The sequence below is a fragment of the Apodemus sylvaticus genome, chromosome 23 (assembly GCF_947179515.1).
Source record: "Apodemus sylvaticus chromosome 23, mApoSyl1.1, whole genome shotgun sequence".
Classification (NCBI taxonomy): domain Eukaryota; kingdom Metazoa; phylum Chordata; class Mammalia; order Rodentia; family Muridae; genus Apodemus; species Apodemus sylvaticus.
In genome coordinates, this window is record NC_067494.1 from 34124914 (window position 1) to 34139419 (window position 14506).

General features: G+C 42.7%; 1 protein-coding gene across 1 annotated transcript in view; it reads left to right on the forward strand.

Annotated features, from left to right (window-relative positions):
* Nucleotides 1–14506, forward strand: part of Mthfd1l (methylenetetrahydrofolate dehydrogenase (NADP+ dependent) 1 like) — a 178738-nt gene that overhangs the window by 41103 nt on the left and 123129 nt on the right. Inside the window, exons 11-13 of the mRNA XM_052169342.1 lie at nt 200–373; nt 11635–11771; nt 14107–14153. Of these exons, the coding sequence (XP_052025302.1) occupies nt 200–373; nt 11635–11771; nt 14107–14153 (358 nt within the window). The remainder of the gene's footprint in view (nt 1–199; nt 374–11634; nt 11772–14106; nt 14154–14506) is intronic.

Here is a 14506-nt window from a genome sequence, read left to right on the forward strand (position 1 = left end):
CAAAGAAAGGGAGGGAAAAGTCACTTTCTCATGCATCTTAATTGTTAGCAGTTGTGTTTAATTCTGCCTGGGAAAAGGGACCACAAAGCAATTGGGTTGATTTAATGGTTGGCGGCGTGTGCGGATGCTTTTCCCTGGAGCGTCGACCACCTAAGCTGAGGCGACCGCCTCCGTCACACTTCTCTCTCCCTCCCTCCAGTGATATTGAGATTTCACGAGGACAGACTCCAAAAGCTGTGGACGTCCTTGCCAAGGAGATAGGATTGCTTGCAGATGAAATTGAAATCTACGGCAAGAGCAAAGCCAAAGTCCGGTTGTCCCTGCTCGAGAGGTTAAAGGATCAAACAGATGGAAAATACGTCTTGGTTGCTGGGTAAGACTCCACACTGACTCTACTGAGGAGACGTGTTTCTAGAACTGTCTTCCATATTTATCTCTGTCCACATACCCCTTAAGTACATTGTGTTCTCAGTTTTGACCCTGCTCCTTTTCGCCTCAATTGACAAGCCTCCATTTGCCATGAGGTAAGGCTCCTCACGCCCAGGGCTGAGTGAATTAATCTCTATATTCTGTACATGGAGTAACAAGTGGCTAATGTTGCCGTTTTACTTTTAAATTGATTTTTTAACTTGTGATGCTGGGACTCACACCCAGGCTCTGGTACCCAACAGGCAAGGTCTCTACCACTGAGCTACGTCACCAATCATAGCGGGAATGGGATGGCTTCTTTGGTGCTGGAGGGTAATCTCAGGACTTCATGTATGCTAAGCCAGTGCTGTACCACCGAGATAGATGCACTCCCAGTCCCCGGTGCTTTGTCATCGTCCTATATCCATGATTGCTCCCCAGGGTTCTTTCTCCTCCCACCAAGTCATGTTATATAGCCCAGGATGCCCTTCAGTTCTTCATCTCCTCACCTGTGTCTCTTAAGTGCTAGGATTACAGACAAGTGTGACCAGTCCCAGCTGTCCTAGACATTTGAATTCAGTTTTCCGTGATTAAAATGACAATTAGAAGCCCATTACTCTGAACTGAGTAAGGGCCCGAGGAACGTGTCATTTCATATTCTATTTTCAACTTAAGATATTTCGTGAAATGCACATTCCTTTGTTAATGTCCCTAGCAGCTCACTGTCCTATGTGGACAAAACCTCATTACATTTTAAGCTAAGATTGGGCCATTTTCAATTGTATTGACTGTTACATGAAAAACAAATTGATACTTTTTATGGAAGGGGAGGTTTTTGTTGTTGTTTCCTTTAAAAACTAAAGAACATATTTGCTAGCTGAACTTATTCAGTCAAGAGATTTGAACTACTCTGACATTAAGTTACATCAAGACGTATATATTCTTGTGCAGTGTTGCAATTTTGTGCAGATTGACTGTTGCAAATGATGGGTATGTAGATAAATAGGTGTATAAGTAGGTGGGTGGATGGATGGATGGATGGATGGAAGGTTGGACTGGAGGGTGGTAGGTAGGTAGATTGATGGATGGATAGGTAGGTAGAAGGGTGGATGGATAGATGGGTGGGTGGGTGGATGGATAGATGAGTGGTGGCTGGGTAGGCAGGTAGGTAGATAGATGGATGGATAGTTAGGCAGGTTGATGGATGGATGGATATCTGAATGAGTGGATGAATGGATGGATATATGTATGTATGGATGTATGTATGTATGGGTAGGTAGGTAGATGCATGGATAATAGATAGATAGATAGATATTTAGTTAGATAGATATTTAGATAGATAGATAGATAGATAGATAGATAAATAGATGGATAGATATTTAGTTAGATAGATAGATAAATAGATAGATAGATAGATAGATAGATAGATAGATAGATAGATAGATGATAGATGAATGGATGGACAGATAGATGGATGGATAGATAGATATTTAGATAGATAGATAGATAGATAGATATTAGATAGATAGATAGATAGATAGATAGATGGATAGATGGATGGATGGACAGATGGATGGATGGATAGATAGGTAGATAGATGGATGGATGGACGGACGGACAGACAGACAGACAGACAGATAGATAGATAGATAGATAGATAGATAGATAGATAGATAGATAGATAGATAGATATGGTGAGGCTTGAAGCAGAAAATCCATTTCTCAGGCAGAGACATTTCTTAGCTGCGGACTTGACTCCTATTTAACTTAGATTGACTTAGTTATCCATGAGATTGCTTTCTGCTTTCATGTTGTTGGTTGTTGTCCTGGTTGAGTTGGTTAGTTGGTTTGTTTGTTTTGGGGGTGTTCCTGCTGCTGCTGCTGCTGTTGTTGTTGGTAGGTTGATTTTGTTTGGTTTGAGGGTTTTGTGGGGGAGGTTCATTTGTTTGTTTGTTTGTTTGTTTTGGGTTTTTTTGTATGGTTTTTTTTTTTTTTTTTTTGGTTTTTTTTTTTGGTTTTTTTTTTTTTTTTGCTCTTTTTTTTATCAACTTGAGACAAGCTAGGGTCATCTGGGAAAAAGGAATCTTCAAAATGAGAAAATGTCCCCGTCACATTGGCCTGTAGGCAAGCCTGTGGGGCATTTTCTGGATGAATAATTGATGTGGAAGGGTCTAGCCTACTGTACATGGTACCAACTCTGAGCCACGTAGTCCTAGACTGTGTAACAAGCCAGCTGAGAAAGCCAGTAAGCAACGTTTCTCCACGGTCTTTGGTTCACTTCCTGTCTTGAGGTCCTGCCTTGCTTCCTCAGTGATGGGGTGAACCTGGGAGCTAGAGAAGAAGTAACCCTTTCCTCCCCAAATTGCTTTAGGTAGTGGGTAGGTTTTTTGTTGTTGTTTTTTGTTTTTTGGGTTTTTGTTGTTGTTGTTGTTGTTAGTTTTTTTGTTTTGTTTTGTTTTTGTGGTTTTTCAAGACAGGGTTTCTGTGTAGTCCTGGCTGTCCTGGAACTCACTCTGTACTCCAGGCTGGCCTCGAACTTAAGGTCATGGGGTTTTATCATAGCAATAAAGAGCAAACTATGACAGTTATAAAAGTAATGTAGTCTCACTGTAAGAATTTTTAAAAAAAACTACTGAAATATAACTGAAAATAAACAAGAGAATGAAATATCTCAGAGGGAACCGGTCCTCGGGTCAGGCTAGTGTTCACGCTGATAGGCCCTTCCTTAAATGAGGTCATACCATCTGTGTTCCGTGGCACGCGTCTAACAATGAGCTCATACACATTACTCTTCTCATGGCCCTGTGACAAGCATCCCAGTGTTTACATCTGAGTTTCCCAAATGCGTGTGACACATCTTTCCATTGCCTCTAGCTCCATTATTCCCAATGGCGAGCACGTATTAATGACGGCTCACAATTACTAGTATAGAATGTCTCTAATTCTTCTAGTACACTGGTTCTCGACCTATAAGTAGGGGCCCCGTTGGGAGTCAAACAACCCCTTCATGGGGTCACCAAAGACCGTTAGAAAACACAGATATTTACATTAGCAAAATTATGGATATGAAGTAGTAACAAAAATAATTTTTTGGTTGGGGGGGGCTCTCACCACAGCATGAGGAACTGTATTAAAGGGCTGCAGCTTTAGGAAGGTTACTAACCACTCTTCTGGTATATTGGGACAGGAAAATGGCTTGACAATGTGACAGGGGAGGCTGCACCATTGATTGTTCTCCTGATACACATTCCCACTGTTTCCAAGCTTGGGGTCATTGTGAACTGCTAAAATAAATAGAAATAAATAAATAAATAAATAAATAAATAAATAAATACCCTGGACATTCATATCTGTGCCTTTACCCCCTTAGAAAGATTCTCCAGAATCTTCTGGATTCTCCAGAGTAGAAAGAAGTTGTAGTCAACTTTTGGTTGCAGGTGGCTAGAAACATGGAAATACGAAATTCACGTCCCTCCCCTAAAATGTTGTAGTGTTTGTGTATGATTTACGTATAATCTTTTATAAACATCAAGCCATCGCTTGATTGCTTCCAGTAGTTAATACAGTGTAAGGGCTATGCAAATATTTATTATATTCTCTTGTTTTGGGAACGAGGACAAAGAAATCTGTACTTGTTCCATACAGATTTTCCTTTTATTTTTCTAAATAATTTGCTGTAGCCCCTCATTGTCTGTGGCTGTCCTGGAACTCACTCTGTAGACCAGGCTGGCCTCAAACTCAGAAATCCACCTGCCTCTCTCTGCCTCCCAAGTGCTGGGATTAAAGGCGTGCACCACCACCACCCAGCCCCAGGTTCCTATGTAAGAATATGAGGGTTGGCTTCCCAGGTTCCTTTCTAACCTGAGAGCCCAACCCTCATACTCTGACATCTGGGCAGAGAGATGTCAGTCCTACCCTCAGGCCCTCCCACTGAGAGGAGTGGCAGGAAGGACATTGGTCATCCTTACTCCTGCATCTGAGTTTGGAGCATCTTCTACTTATGATTGCTTTTAGGCAAGTATGCTTGATACAGGCTTGCAACGAGCAACATTATTGGACACTGAGATATTTAAGAGCATCTTAGAGCCGAGAAGGGTGATGTGTACCTGCAGCATATACGATCATCGATGATCAAATGCTGCTTTGCATAATTGCCATGCCAAAAAAAATATGCAGAAGCATATTTAGAGCCATTGGCAAAAATTGATAGAAATTCTGTTCTAAACCCCCTTCCCAAAAAATCTAATGATTGTTTTTAAATGAAACTCAAGATAGCAACTCAAATAGCAATCTTAAAAACCAAACGCTCTGGGCTGGAGAGATGGCTCCAGCCAGTTAAGAACACTGGCTGCTCTTCCAGAGGTCCTGAGTTCAATTCCTAGGAACCATCTGTAATGGGTTCTGATGCCCTCTTCTGGTGCATCCGAAGACAGCTACCGTGTACTAACGTGCATTAAAGAACCAAATGAACGAACGAACAAACCTTTTAAAAAAAATGGAACGTTCTAGCCGGGCAGCCGGGTGGTGGTGGCACTCGCCTGTAATCCCAGCACTCTGGGAGGCAAAGACAGGTGGATTTCTGAGTTTGAGGCCAGCCTGGTCTACAGAGTGAGTTGGACAGCCAAGGCTACACAGAGAAACACTGTCCAAAACCAAATCCAAATAAAAAATAAAAAAAGGAACATTCTAACACAATATTTATATGCTTAAAAATGACCACTGATGTAGATGGGCTCCCTAAAGAATGCACACACCCCTTTTTAAATATATCTGTCTAATGCATGGATTTGCCTCCCTTCTCTGGAGTTTGGGTGGTCTTGGTGGGTTTCACTGAGTTTTCTCACTGTGGTTCAGTTCAGAAGATTGGGGACAGGAGTTGTCCCACAGCTATAGAGCCCTAGCCTAGCATGTGTGAGGCCTGGGGTTGAATCTCCGGAACCTTTAGGATAAGATCCAAGGATCTCAGGAGAAATGTGTCATCTGATAATAAAGGAAGATTCATGAAGCATTTTTTTCTCATGAAGTGTCGGTGATACACTCCATCTGGGGCTTGTCTAGTTTAGAAATAAAGCCCAGATCTAGACATGGCCCTGCCTTGAGCTAAGAACAGAGTTGACATGTCTTTATCAAAAGCTATGATGATATCGTTATCAAGTTCCCAACGTGGGAGTTAAAACATTAAGGCCTGGCCCCTGGCCATATGCTAGATCCAGCTTAAGTCTGGAGTCATGTCCCCAAATGTGATTTAAAAAAAGAGGACAATAGTAAAAGATTTTTTAATGCATAGCCATCAGAAATTAATTCAGCATAAGGCACGTAATATACCTGACATGTCTTTGGCAGTGCCGACCCTTGCTCCATCATGCGTCTCGAATGTATGACATCTGTGCTGGGCACATCACGCCACACAAGACCAATTAAAATTCCTGGAGCACATGAGCTCACACTCACGCTTTTAGCTGTGTATACAGAGTTTAATGTTCTGATAGAAATGCGCTGGCTTAATCACTGGGGAAAGAAGACTTTCGATATTTAATATTTTCTTCCAATCATTTTAGCATATAAGTATCAAGTCAGTATATCTTTACGTCACATTCTATTTGAGTATTTGATTTTTAAAGTTGCTATTTGAGCTGTGAACTTGAGTTACATTTAAAAACAGTCATTAGATTTTTGGGATTAGAACACAATTTCCATGAGTTTCTACAGTGGCCCTAAATACCCTTCTGCCAGATCTTTTGTATGACATATTTATACAAAGTAGCACTTGATTGCTGATCAAAGTGTCTTTCAACTCTGGAAAATGTTAAAGATGCTTCGTATTCTGTAGCATTAAATATTCATCGACAATTCTCATGTAAAAATTTGCATATCACTTTTCTTTTTAATAAATCGTAAAATTATATATTCTAAAGAATTGAGTTTTAAATTTATAATTTATTGTTAAATTTCGAATTGCATGCCCATTTTGTATACGTAGGATTGCACAAAAATTGTCCTGGTGGAAAGAATTCACAACCAAAATAGTATTAAGATGCCCTGTGTTAAGCCATGCTCGGTAGCATATACCTTTAGTTCAATACTGGGAAAGCAGAGGTAGGCAGATCCTTGAGTGAGTTCCAGGGCAGCCAGGGCTATACACACACACACACACACATACACACACACAAACACACATGGCCAGCATGGTTGAGCACACACTCACTTCAGTCCGTACTCAGTAACCAAGGCTCCACACTACCCCCTTTGGCATGGTTTTGTGTGGCCTAGCTGAAACTAGCCTACAGTATTTTACTACTGTAAATACAACAGATTAAGCTGCCAAAGCGCAGTTTGTTCTTTTTCGGAAACTATGTCTTAAACCCTCTCATTTCACAGAACTTGTTAGAAGCTGTAAGTGAATGAATCTTCCTTCCCCTCCAAAACCATACTACTCTACTCAAAGCAAAAAACAACCCCGGAAGTGATAGTGTTGAGCACAGAGCATCCATGACAGAAATCTACGGCTTCTAGAGAGCCAACACCACACCATATTCTGTACGAATAAACAAATTTAGGAGCCAGGTGTGGATTAAGCCTTTTATCCTAGCTTTTGGGAGAGAGATCCAGAGAGAGCGCAAGTTTAAGGCCAGCGCAAGTTTAAGGCCAGCCGTGGCTGCATAGTGGGATCCTGTCTCCGTGAATTAATTCTTCAAATACGATACGCGATGTGTTTGTCAATGTGTTAGATAGTTTTGGCAGCTAACATTAGACACAGTTATAATCTAAAATAGAAACTAAATTTGACATAAAGGTCACCCCCCTATTTTTATTTTTAGTCAAATGAAAAGCCAGAAGAAAGTGATATTATCAATTATTACATGCACTATTGCAGTTTTTTAAAAAAATATAAATGACCCCTCAGTTTACAGGAGAATTATTTCCTCCTTTTTGAAAGTCTCTTTTTACTCTGAAAATAATATTGACTTATTGCATAAAATGTAGAATAAAGAAAAGTCAGAAGGAAATCACTTATCTCATTACTTAGAAGTGCTTTTTCTTCTATTTCCTCCCAATATTTTACCTTTATACCCATCCTGTTTACACTTAAAGATCAAGCTATAAATATTGTTTGTGTCCTATCTTTTTCTCTGAACTCTATAATGTAAATATTCCCCCCACGCTTTAGAAAATTCAGATACGCAGGGAATTTTTCAAGAAACCTAAATTGCCATACATTGTGTACTATACATTTTAATCTGGTGTAAATGTGGGTTAGAAACAGCAACACTGAGATGCAATTATGGAGGAGTGAAGGTTTTATCTTTTTAATTGTTAATAACTCAAATGCAGAACAGATTAACACACACACCCTATTTTTAAACCATTCTTCAGACTGTAGGGTTTCGTCTTCTCTGGAAATCATCTGTCTCTCATCAGATACACATCACACGCTGTTTACACCTGCACGTGGCTGTATTTGCTTTGCCTGACAAAATTAAAAGTATTGGGAATCGCCCTGGGAAATATGCCCGAAGATTCTTAGATTCTTGGGGGCTCTTGAGTTTTACGTGTTTTCCCAGTTACATTAGAGAAAAGGAATTTTGTGTAAGGACTTGACATGGGTTACAGCTGCCGGCCTTTTGAGTGTGTCTTGGGCCCTGTAGAAGATTCTAGAATTTCCGTGAATTCATAGGACAGAGTCGTTTTTAAAAGTCCAGACTGCTCTCACTGGAGGAAAATAAAGACGCGTTGCCAGAGTTTTGTTTTCTTTTTAGAGTGCCAAATACCTGATTTAAATCTCTTTGGTGCTTCAACCCGTGTGTTGCAATTTAGAAATAACTGTACTGACTTTGTAAGAGGTTCTCTTTCTCCCCTAAGGAGCCTTATGAACATCGGTCAGGGCATAAGTTGTACTAATGGCAGAAGGACACAGGTCATTGGGCGGAACCAGTACCAACGGAGCCTTTGAACTCTTCCCCTCGGTCAGCTGGAATGGGAAACGCAATCAAATGGGCTGTCACATTTATTGTCAGATAGTAAAGGCTTTTAAAAACCTTCTAGATCATAAAGATGCCTGGGATGAGTGATATATATTTATAGCTGTTTGCGCGTGTAACTTCAGAGTTCATGGTCAGGCTGCGCATGGCTGGTGGTGCCCTGTTGGATACTGTTTAACAAAATTCAAGACTTTAAACGCGCTTCAAATCTTTCCCTCCTCTCTCTGCATAAGAAATCCCTTTGACTTTTGAATAAACTTCTTTCCAGTTGCCACACAGCATCTCCATAAATCCCTCCTGTCGTTCACAGGGAACAATCCTTAACCTAAGAAAAGGCTTCGTGGTCCTGTCAGATGCTTTTTGGACAGGGGACAGCCATGTAGGAAGTGTGGCCATCACACACACACACACACACACACTCACACACACACACACACACCAAGGACATGTCAGAATTCTTATTATAATGTCATCTGGAAGGTCATAAAAATCGCATGATAAATGTTGTAGATTCTGTCTGGCCACAGGAACTTGAAGCCATTATGAAAAACTCACAGTTTCATTTCCTTATGAAAAGAAGTTTTGCAGAGGCAGAAAGGAAAACTTCTCTTGCAGTTACTCCTTTTGAGACAAACTTGATGCTTTGAGCTCTGCGCGGAGGATATGGGGAAAGAATTAAACCAAATTTTGATATCAAATACAGAGATGGGGGCGAAATAAAATTGTATTATAGCTCTCCTTTTATTGCTTCCAATAAATACTTCCTACTTTGCGATTCCCCTGCATTGTGTTCATTGGCAGCAAGCTGAGCAGTCCTGTGTTTCCAATTAAGAATTGGATGGCTGGCTAAAGTTTGAGGTCATCACTGGGCGAGTCTCCTTCAGCTCCGCCAGCACACCCTTGGGAGAGAAAATGGAATCCCCCATGCGACATAAAGCTCTGACCCCTTGCAGCATCTTTAGTTGCATGCAGTATCTTTGCAAGCTTTTAGGTTCTGCGGGCTCCTCAACACTTTTACTGTGTTGCATCTACAAAAGTATGAAGTTGACTCGGAGCCTTGTGTAACAGTGTCCACTCTGACGCCACTCAGTGCTGTGCTATCTAGACAGTAGGAGAGGGGCTCGATGAGCCCTCTTCCTGTGACCTGGGCATTTCCTGCTTTGTTCATCAAGTAGCATGTAATTGGTTCATTAGAAATCTCTGCTTTGTAGTGGTTAGCTAAGGTCATCAGGTCTTCTCCGTCCTTCCCCTGCTTCTGTCCTGGGTGGCTCCTCACCTCTAAATGTATTCTGTCTTTCTTGGCCTCCTTCTGAGCTATCATGCCCCACTGTCCTTCTCCATGTTTCTGTCTCTGACTTCTTTTCGTCTCTTCTGCCTGTTCCCTAAAGGAAAACTCACCCAATGGCTCTGTCTTTACCTTTGATGTTTCTGAGCATACTCTCCTGGGAGGATCTTGCCCCTTCGGTCCTGTGAACTGTTGACTGTAGCCACAGTTTCCATCTGTAGGGAAAACCCACTGAGGCACAGAGAGCAGTGCCTTGTCTGCAGCTCGCTCTGCTTTTCATCTAGGTAATATTTATCTGTCAGTCATGTCCCAGCTTAGATGTCAGGTCTGAAGGAATCGTCCCTTGATGTTCCAAAGAGAGTGAAACCTTATCCAGCATGCTCTTAATATGGTTCCTACCCCGTTTCCCCAACTTAGTGTTTATCACAGTTGCTATAATCACTGGGTTATCTCTATCTTCCATCAGCTAGAAGTCCTGGGAGGGAGACATAGAGTCTGACATGACTGTCTTTGTGTTCCAAGGTCTGGCCCAGTCCCTGACTGTAGAGAGTACTGAATAAATATTTACTGTAGGAGTGACTGACTGATCGTGTCACAGGGGTGTTCTGAGCCATCTGAAGGCACGCCTTCCTCCTTTGATAACAGCACCAGATTTTGTAGGTTGGAAAACTCGTTAGATTTGCTATGGCTGGGTTTCCTAGACAGCCTGGCTCACGCCATTTAACTCATAAAAGATGAGGTTGTAGGCACCGAGGAGAAATTTAAAGAATTTTAGTGTGCTGTAGAATGGTGCTGTGCACCTTACTTGGGAATGGTATATCCCTTATTGAGAAGCAGCAATATTATGACTAGGCAGAGATATGTCTTTGTGTGACATCCTGGAAAACCAGCTCCTCCAGGCAGGGGTCTCCATTTGGGCATGTGGTGGGACTCTGGACTTAACTAATCTAGAGTTGGAAGGTCTGTTGTATAAGAAAGAAATGATCAGGAATGTCCAGACTTTTGACATTGAGACACACTGCTGTCCTCTACAAAATTTAGCAAAGCACATAATTTAGTTAAGCGACAACAATAAAACTCAGTGTTGTGAATAAGTTCACGATTGTGTGCCGAGCGTGTGGCTATTCCGAGATGCATGCAGCTCACAGGCCTCTGATTGTGAGCCCCTTGGGGTGGAGGCAGTTGCAGGGAGTCAGTGTCTCCTTTGGAACAAGAGATTTAACTATAAAATCTGTGCCTAGAAATGTCAACTGTTAATGTCAATATGCTATGTCTACCTGTTGGATATGGTGGGGACCTGGCCTGGGCAGAAGCTATTGGGCCAATGGGGACTTTAGGATTCCTTCTAATTGGAGAATCTGTCCCTGTCCCACTCGCATAGTAACCTTTGAGCAAGGCCCTTTACCCACTCCAGCTTTGGAAAGCAAAAGCCAAAGTAACCCCCAAAAGACATCACATCAAGCTGGTGATTCCAACTTTTTTTTTTTAAAGATTTATTTTATGAGTACACTGTATTAATCTTCAGACATACCAGAAGAGGGCTTCACATCCCATTACAGATGGTTTCAAGCCACTATGTGGTGTCTGGGATTTGAACTCAGGACCTCTAGTAGAGCAGCCAGTGGTCCTTAACCACTGAGCCATCTTTCCGGTCCTGGTTCCAATTTTTTTTAATGGCTAGCTTTGTGTCACTCCCTAAAGTGAACCTCAGCAACCCTGTTACCTAGTATCTTTCCTTTGGCTCGGGTTGTCTTTCATCTTTGTACCTGGGACATTAGCTTGAACGTGACCTGTGTGCCATCCCTGGGAACAATCCAAGAAACCACGGTATCTAGTACGTTGGGAGAACATTGATCACTGCCTATAAACTCGAATTTGGATTTGAAATCTCAGTTTGATTTTACTAATATTGTCTTGGAAAGACAAATTCAGCCCTCTCCCTCCCTCCCGCCCCCAAATTAGGATCACACCCACCCCACTCGGAGAAGGGAAGAGTACAGTCACCATCGGACTAGTACAGGCGCTGACGGCTCACCTGAAAGTCAACTCCTTCGCCTGTCTGAGGCAGCCTTCCCAGGGACCCACCTTTGGAGTGAAAGGTACTTTCCTTCACAACTAAGCTAGTTCTCAGAGAAAAATTGGGGGTGGGGGGGTGGGGGAGAATAAAACTTTAAACTCAATATAAATGTATAGAGATGGAGTTGAATGCTTTGCAAAAGAGTTGGCTCTTCATTCCTCGACACCCCTTGAACACAAAGCAGACACCCCACAGCCATAGCAGACACCCCACGGAGAGCCTCCTAGTGTATAAAGCCATGCGGAGGTTGCTGCAAGGTGGAGGCATCTTCTGTGGGGCCCCCACCTACCCACCCGGGAAGCCGGTCCCTTGCCTCCTGCCTCCAGCAGTGTCTCCTGTCATCCCCACCTCCTTCGCCAAGCGATTTTAAAACACTGCCCGTCTTATCAGCATCTTATCATCCAGCCTCCTGGAAAGGCCTCTTCCTGTACAATATGAGCTCTTCAGGTCAGGCCCCAAGTTGCAGCCTGTGGGAGTTGTTCTGTGAGGCCAAGGAGCTCTGGAGAAGCAACTGGCTGTGTACGGGGCCGTGAAGAAATTCCTCCCTGGCTTAGCTGAACTGATGTCTGGCACTTCCCCTCCATTACTTTCACTCTGCTGATTTATCATTAAGTCACTCCCGGCCCGTACCGCGGCAATTACTGCGTGTTCTTGGCAGTTTGTGCTCTTTAACTGTATTTTATTTATATCGCTGTTACAAATATTAATAATTCCTAACCCATTAAAAGTACTGATTCCTCCTGGTGGGCCATGCCTTATGGAGGCGACTGAACGTGAGACTTCGTGTTGAGCAGCCGTGGTTTTATCCATAGCTGTGGCTCTCAGCTCTGCAAGGTCGACAGCCAGTCTTAAAGTCTAGGAGCCACAGCTGTAAGTATAAAAAGGGCTTCTCGTACCAGGCACATCTGGCTATTGTAAGACTCAGGATAACGTGGAAAGAACAGGGTGTAGTATAAAATGATGTTCGCTCGTGAAAAACAAGTGTCTTTAATAGAATAACTAATATAATTTTTGTCTGAGGCATTCACAGGTAAGTAGTTTTAGTTTTGTTGTGGTTCAGTTTTTCTGTTCCTGAGGATTGAACCTGGCAGCTTGGCCATGGTCTTACTGTGCAGACCAGCACAGCCTCAGATGTGTAGTCGATCCTCCTGATTCTGTCTCCGGAGTGCTTCGCCAAGCCTAGCAGGCAGTTTTGTTTTTATTTCATGTCTGATTTATATGGAACATATAAATATCCTGATGTATAAAAGGTTTTTTGTTTTGGTTTGGTTGATTTTTTTTTTTTCCCTAAGACAGGATTTCTCTGTGTAACAAGCCCTGGCTGTCCTGGACTTGCTTTGTAGACCAGGCTAGCCTCAAACTCTGTCTCCCAACTGTTGGGAAATAAAGGTGTATACCCCACACCCAGCCTTTTCCTTTTGCCATTTTGTTGTTGTTAATTACATGTAAGGGAAGGCTGGGGGTTGGTGGTGGGTATGTGCAGGTCTTCATAGAGGCCAGAGGTATTCTAGCCTCCTGAAGCTGCAGTTATAAGTGGTTTTGAGCCAGTTGGTAGAGGTGCTGGGAATTGAACTCAGGTCCCCTGGAAGAGCAGTACGTGTCTTAACCACTGAGACATCTCTCCACCCCCTTCACGTTTGTGTTTTATAGCACTGACATTTGCTATATTGTATCTTGCCTTTGGGAATGTTTTTCATTTCTTTTCACAAGTTTTGTTTGTGCAGTGCTAGGAACCGAATGTAGGATTTCATGGATACTAGGCCAATACCCCGCTACTCAGCTACCCCTTTACTCCCAATTCTGAAAGCGGACTTCTTGCTAAGTTGCCCACGCTAGCCTCGAACTCACTCTGTTGCCCAGTAGGTCTTGGATCCATACTGTTCCTCAAAGCTTCCCTATTAGCTGTGGTTGGAGGTCTGCTTCAGCAGTCACAGGTCTTAACCTTTCTTTTTTTAAAGATTTATTATTATTATATATAAGTACACTGTTGCTTTCTTCAGAACACACCAGAAGAGGCCATTGGATCTCATTATGAATGGTTGTGAGCCACCATGTAGGTGCTGGGATTTGAACTCTGGACCTTTGCAAGAGCAGTCAGTTCTCTTAACCGCTGAGCCGTCTCACCAGCCCAGGTCTTAACCTTTCATTTTAAACAAAGAAACAGAAGGTCTGAAATGGCATCACTGGATGCAGTGACCTGGCTCTGTTTCATTTCCGCTCTGGGTGGACAGAATCTTTGGGCCTTAGCAGGCCTCCTCGCTGAGTGTGAGTAGCATCCCTAGGTTTCTGTCTGTCTGTCTGTCTGTCCTGTCACTGAACTTGGGGACTCATTTCACTGTACTTGCTGTGTTCTCTAGGAGGAGCTGCAGGTGGTGGATATGCCCAGGTCATCCCCATGGAAGAGGTAAGACCATCAGATGCCCACCTGGACCCTGACACTGCTGGCTATATGTGTGTGAGCCACTTCATGTCCCATTCATATGCATCTATTTTCCTGGTTACAATGTTGTATAAATTGTGTGTGTGTGTGTGTGTCTGTGTGTGTGTCTGTGTGTGTGTCCGTGTATCTGTGTACACAAGCATACTCACACATGTATCGATCCTTCTGCCTTTCTAAATTCCATAACAATTCCATGTCCCCAGGCTTCTGTGGACTCAAGCCCATTTTAGATAAGACAGTGTTGTCCTGGGTCCCCTTAGTCATCTCTCTTTTAGATTGCCAAGTTCAGAAAGAGATGGATGACTTGTTCTACCAAG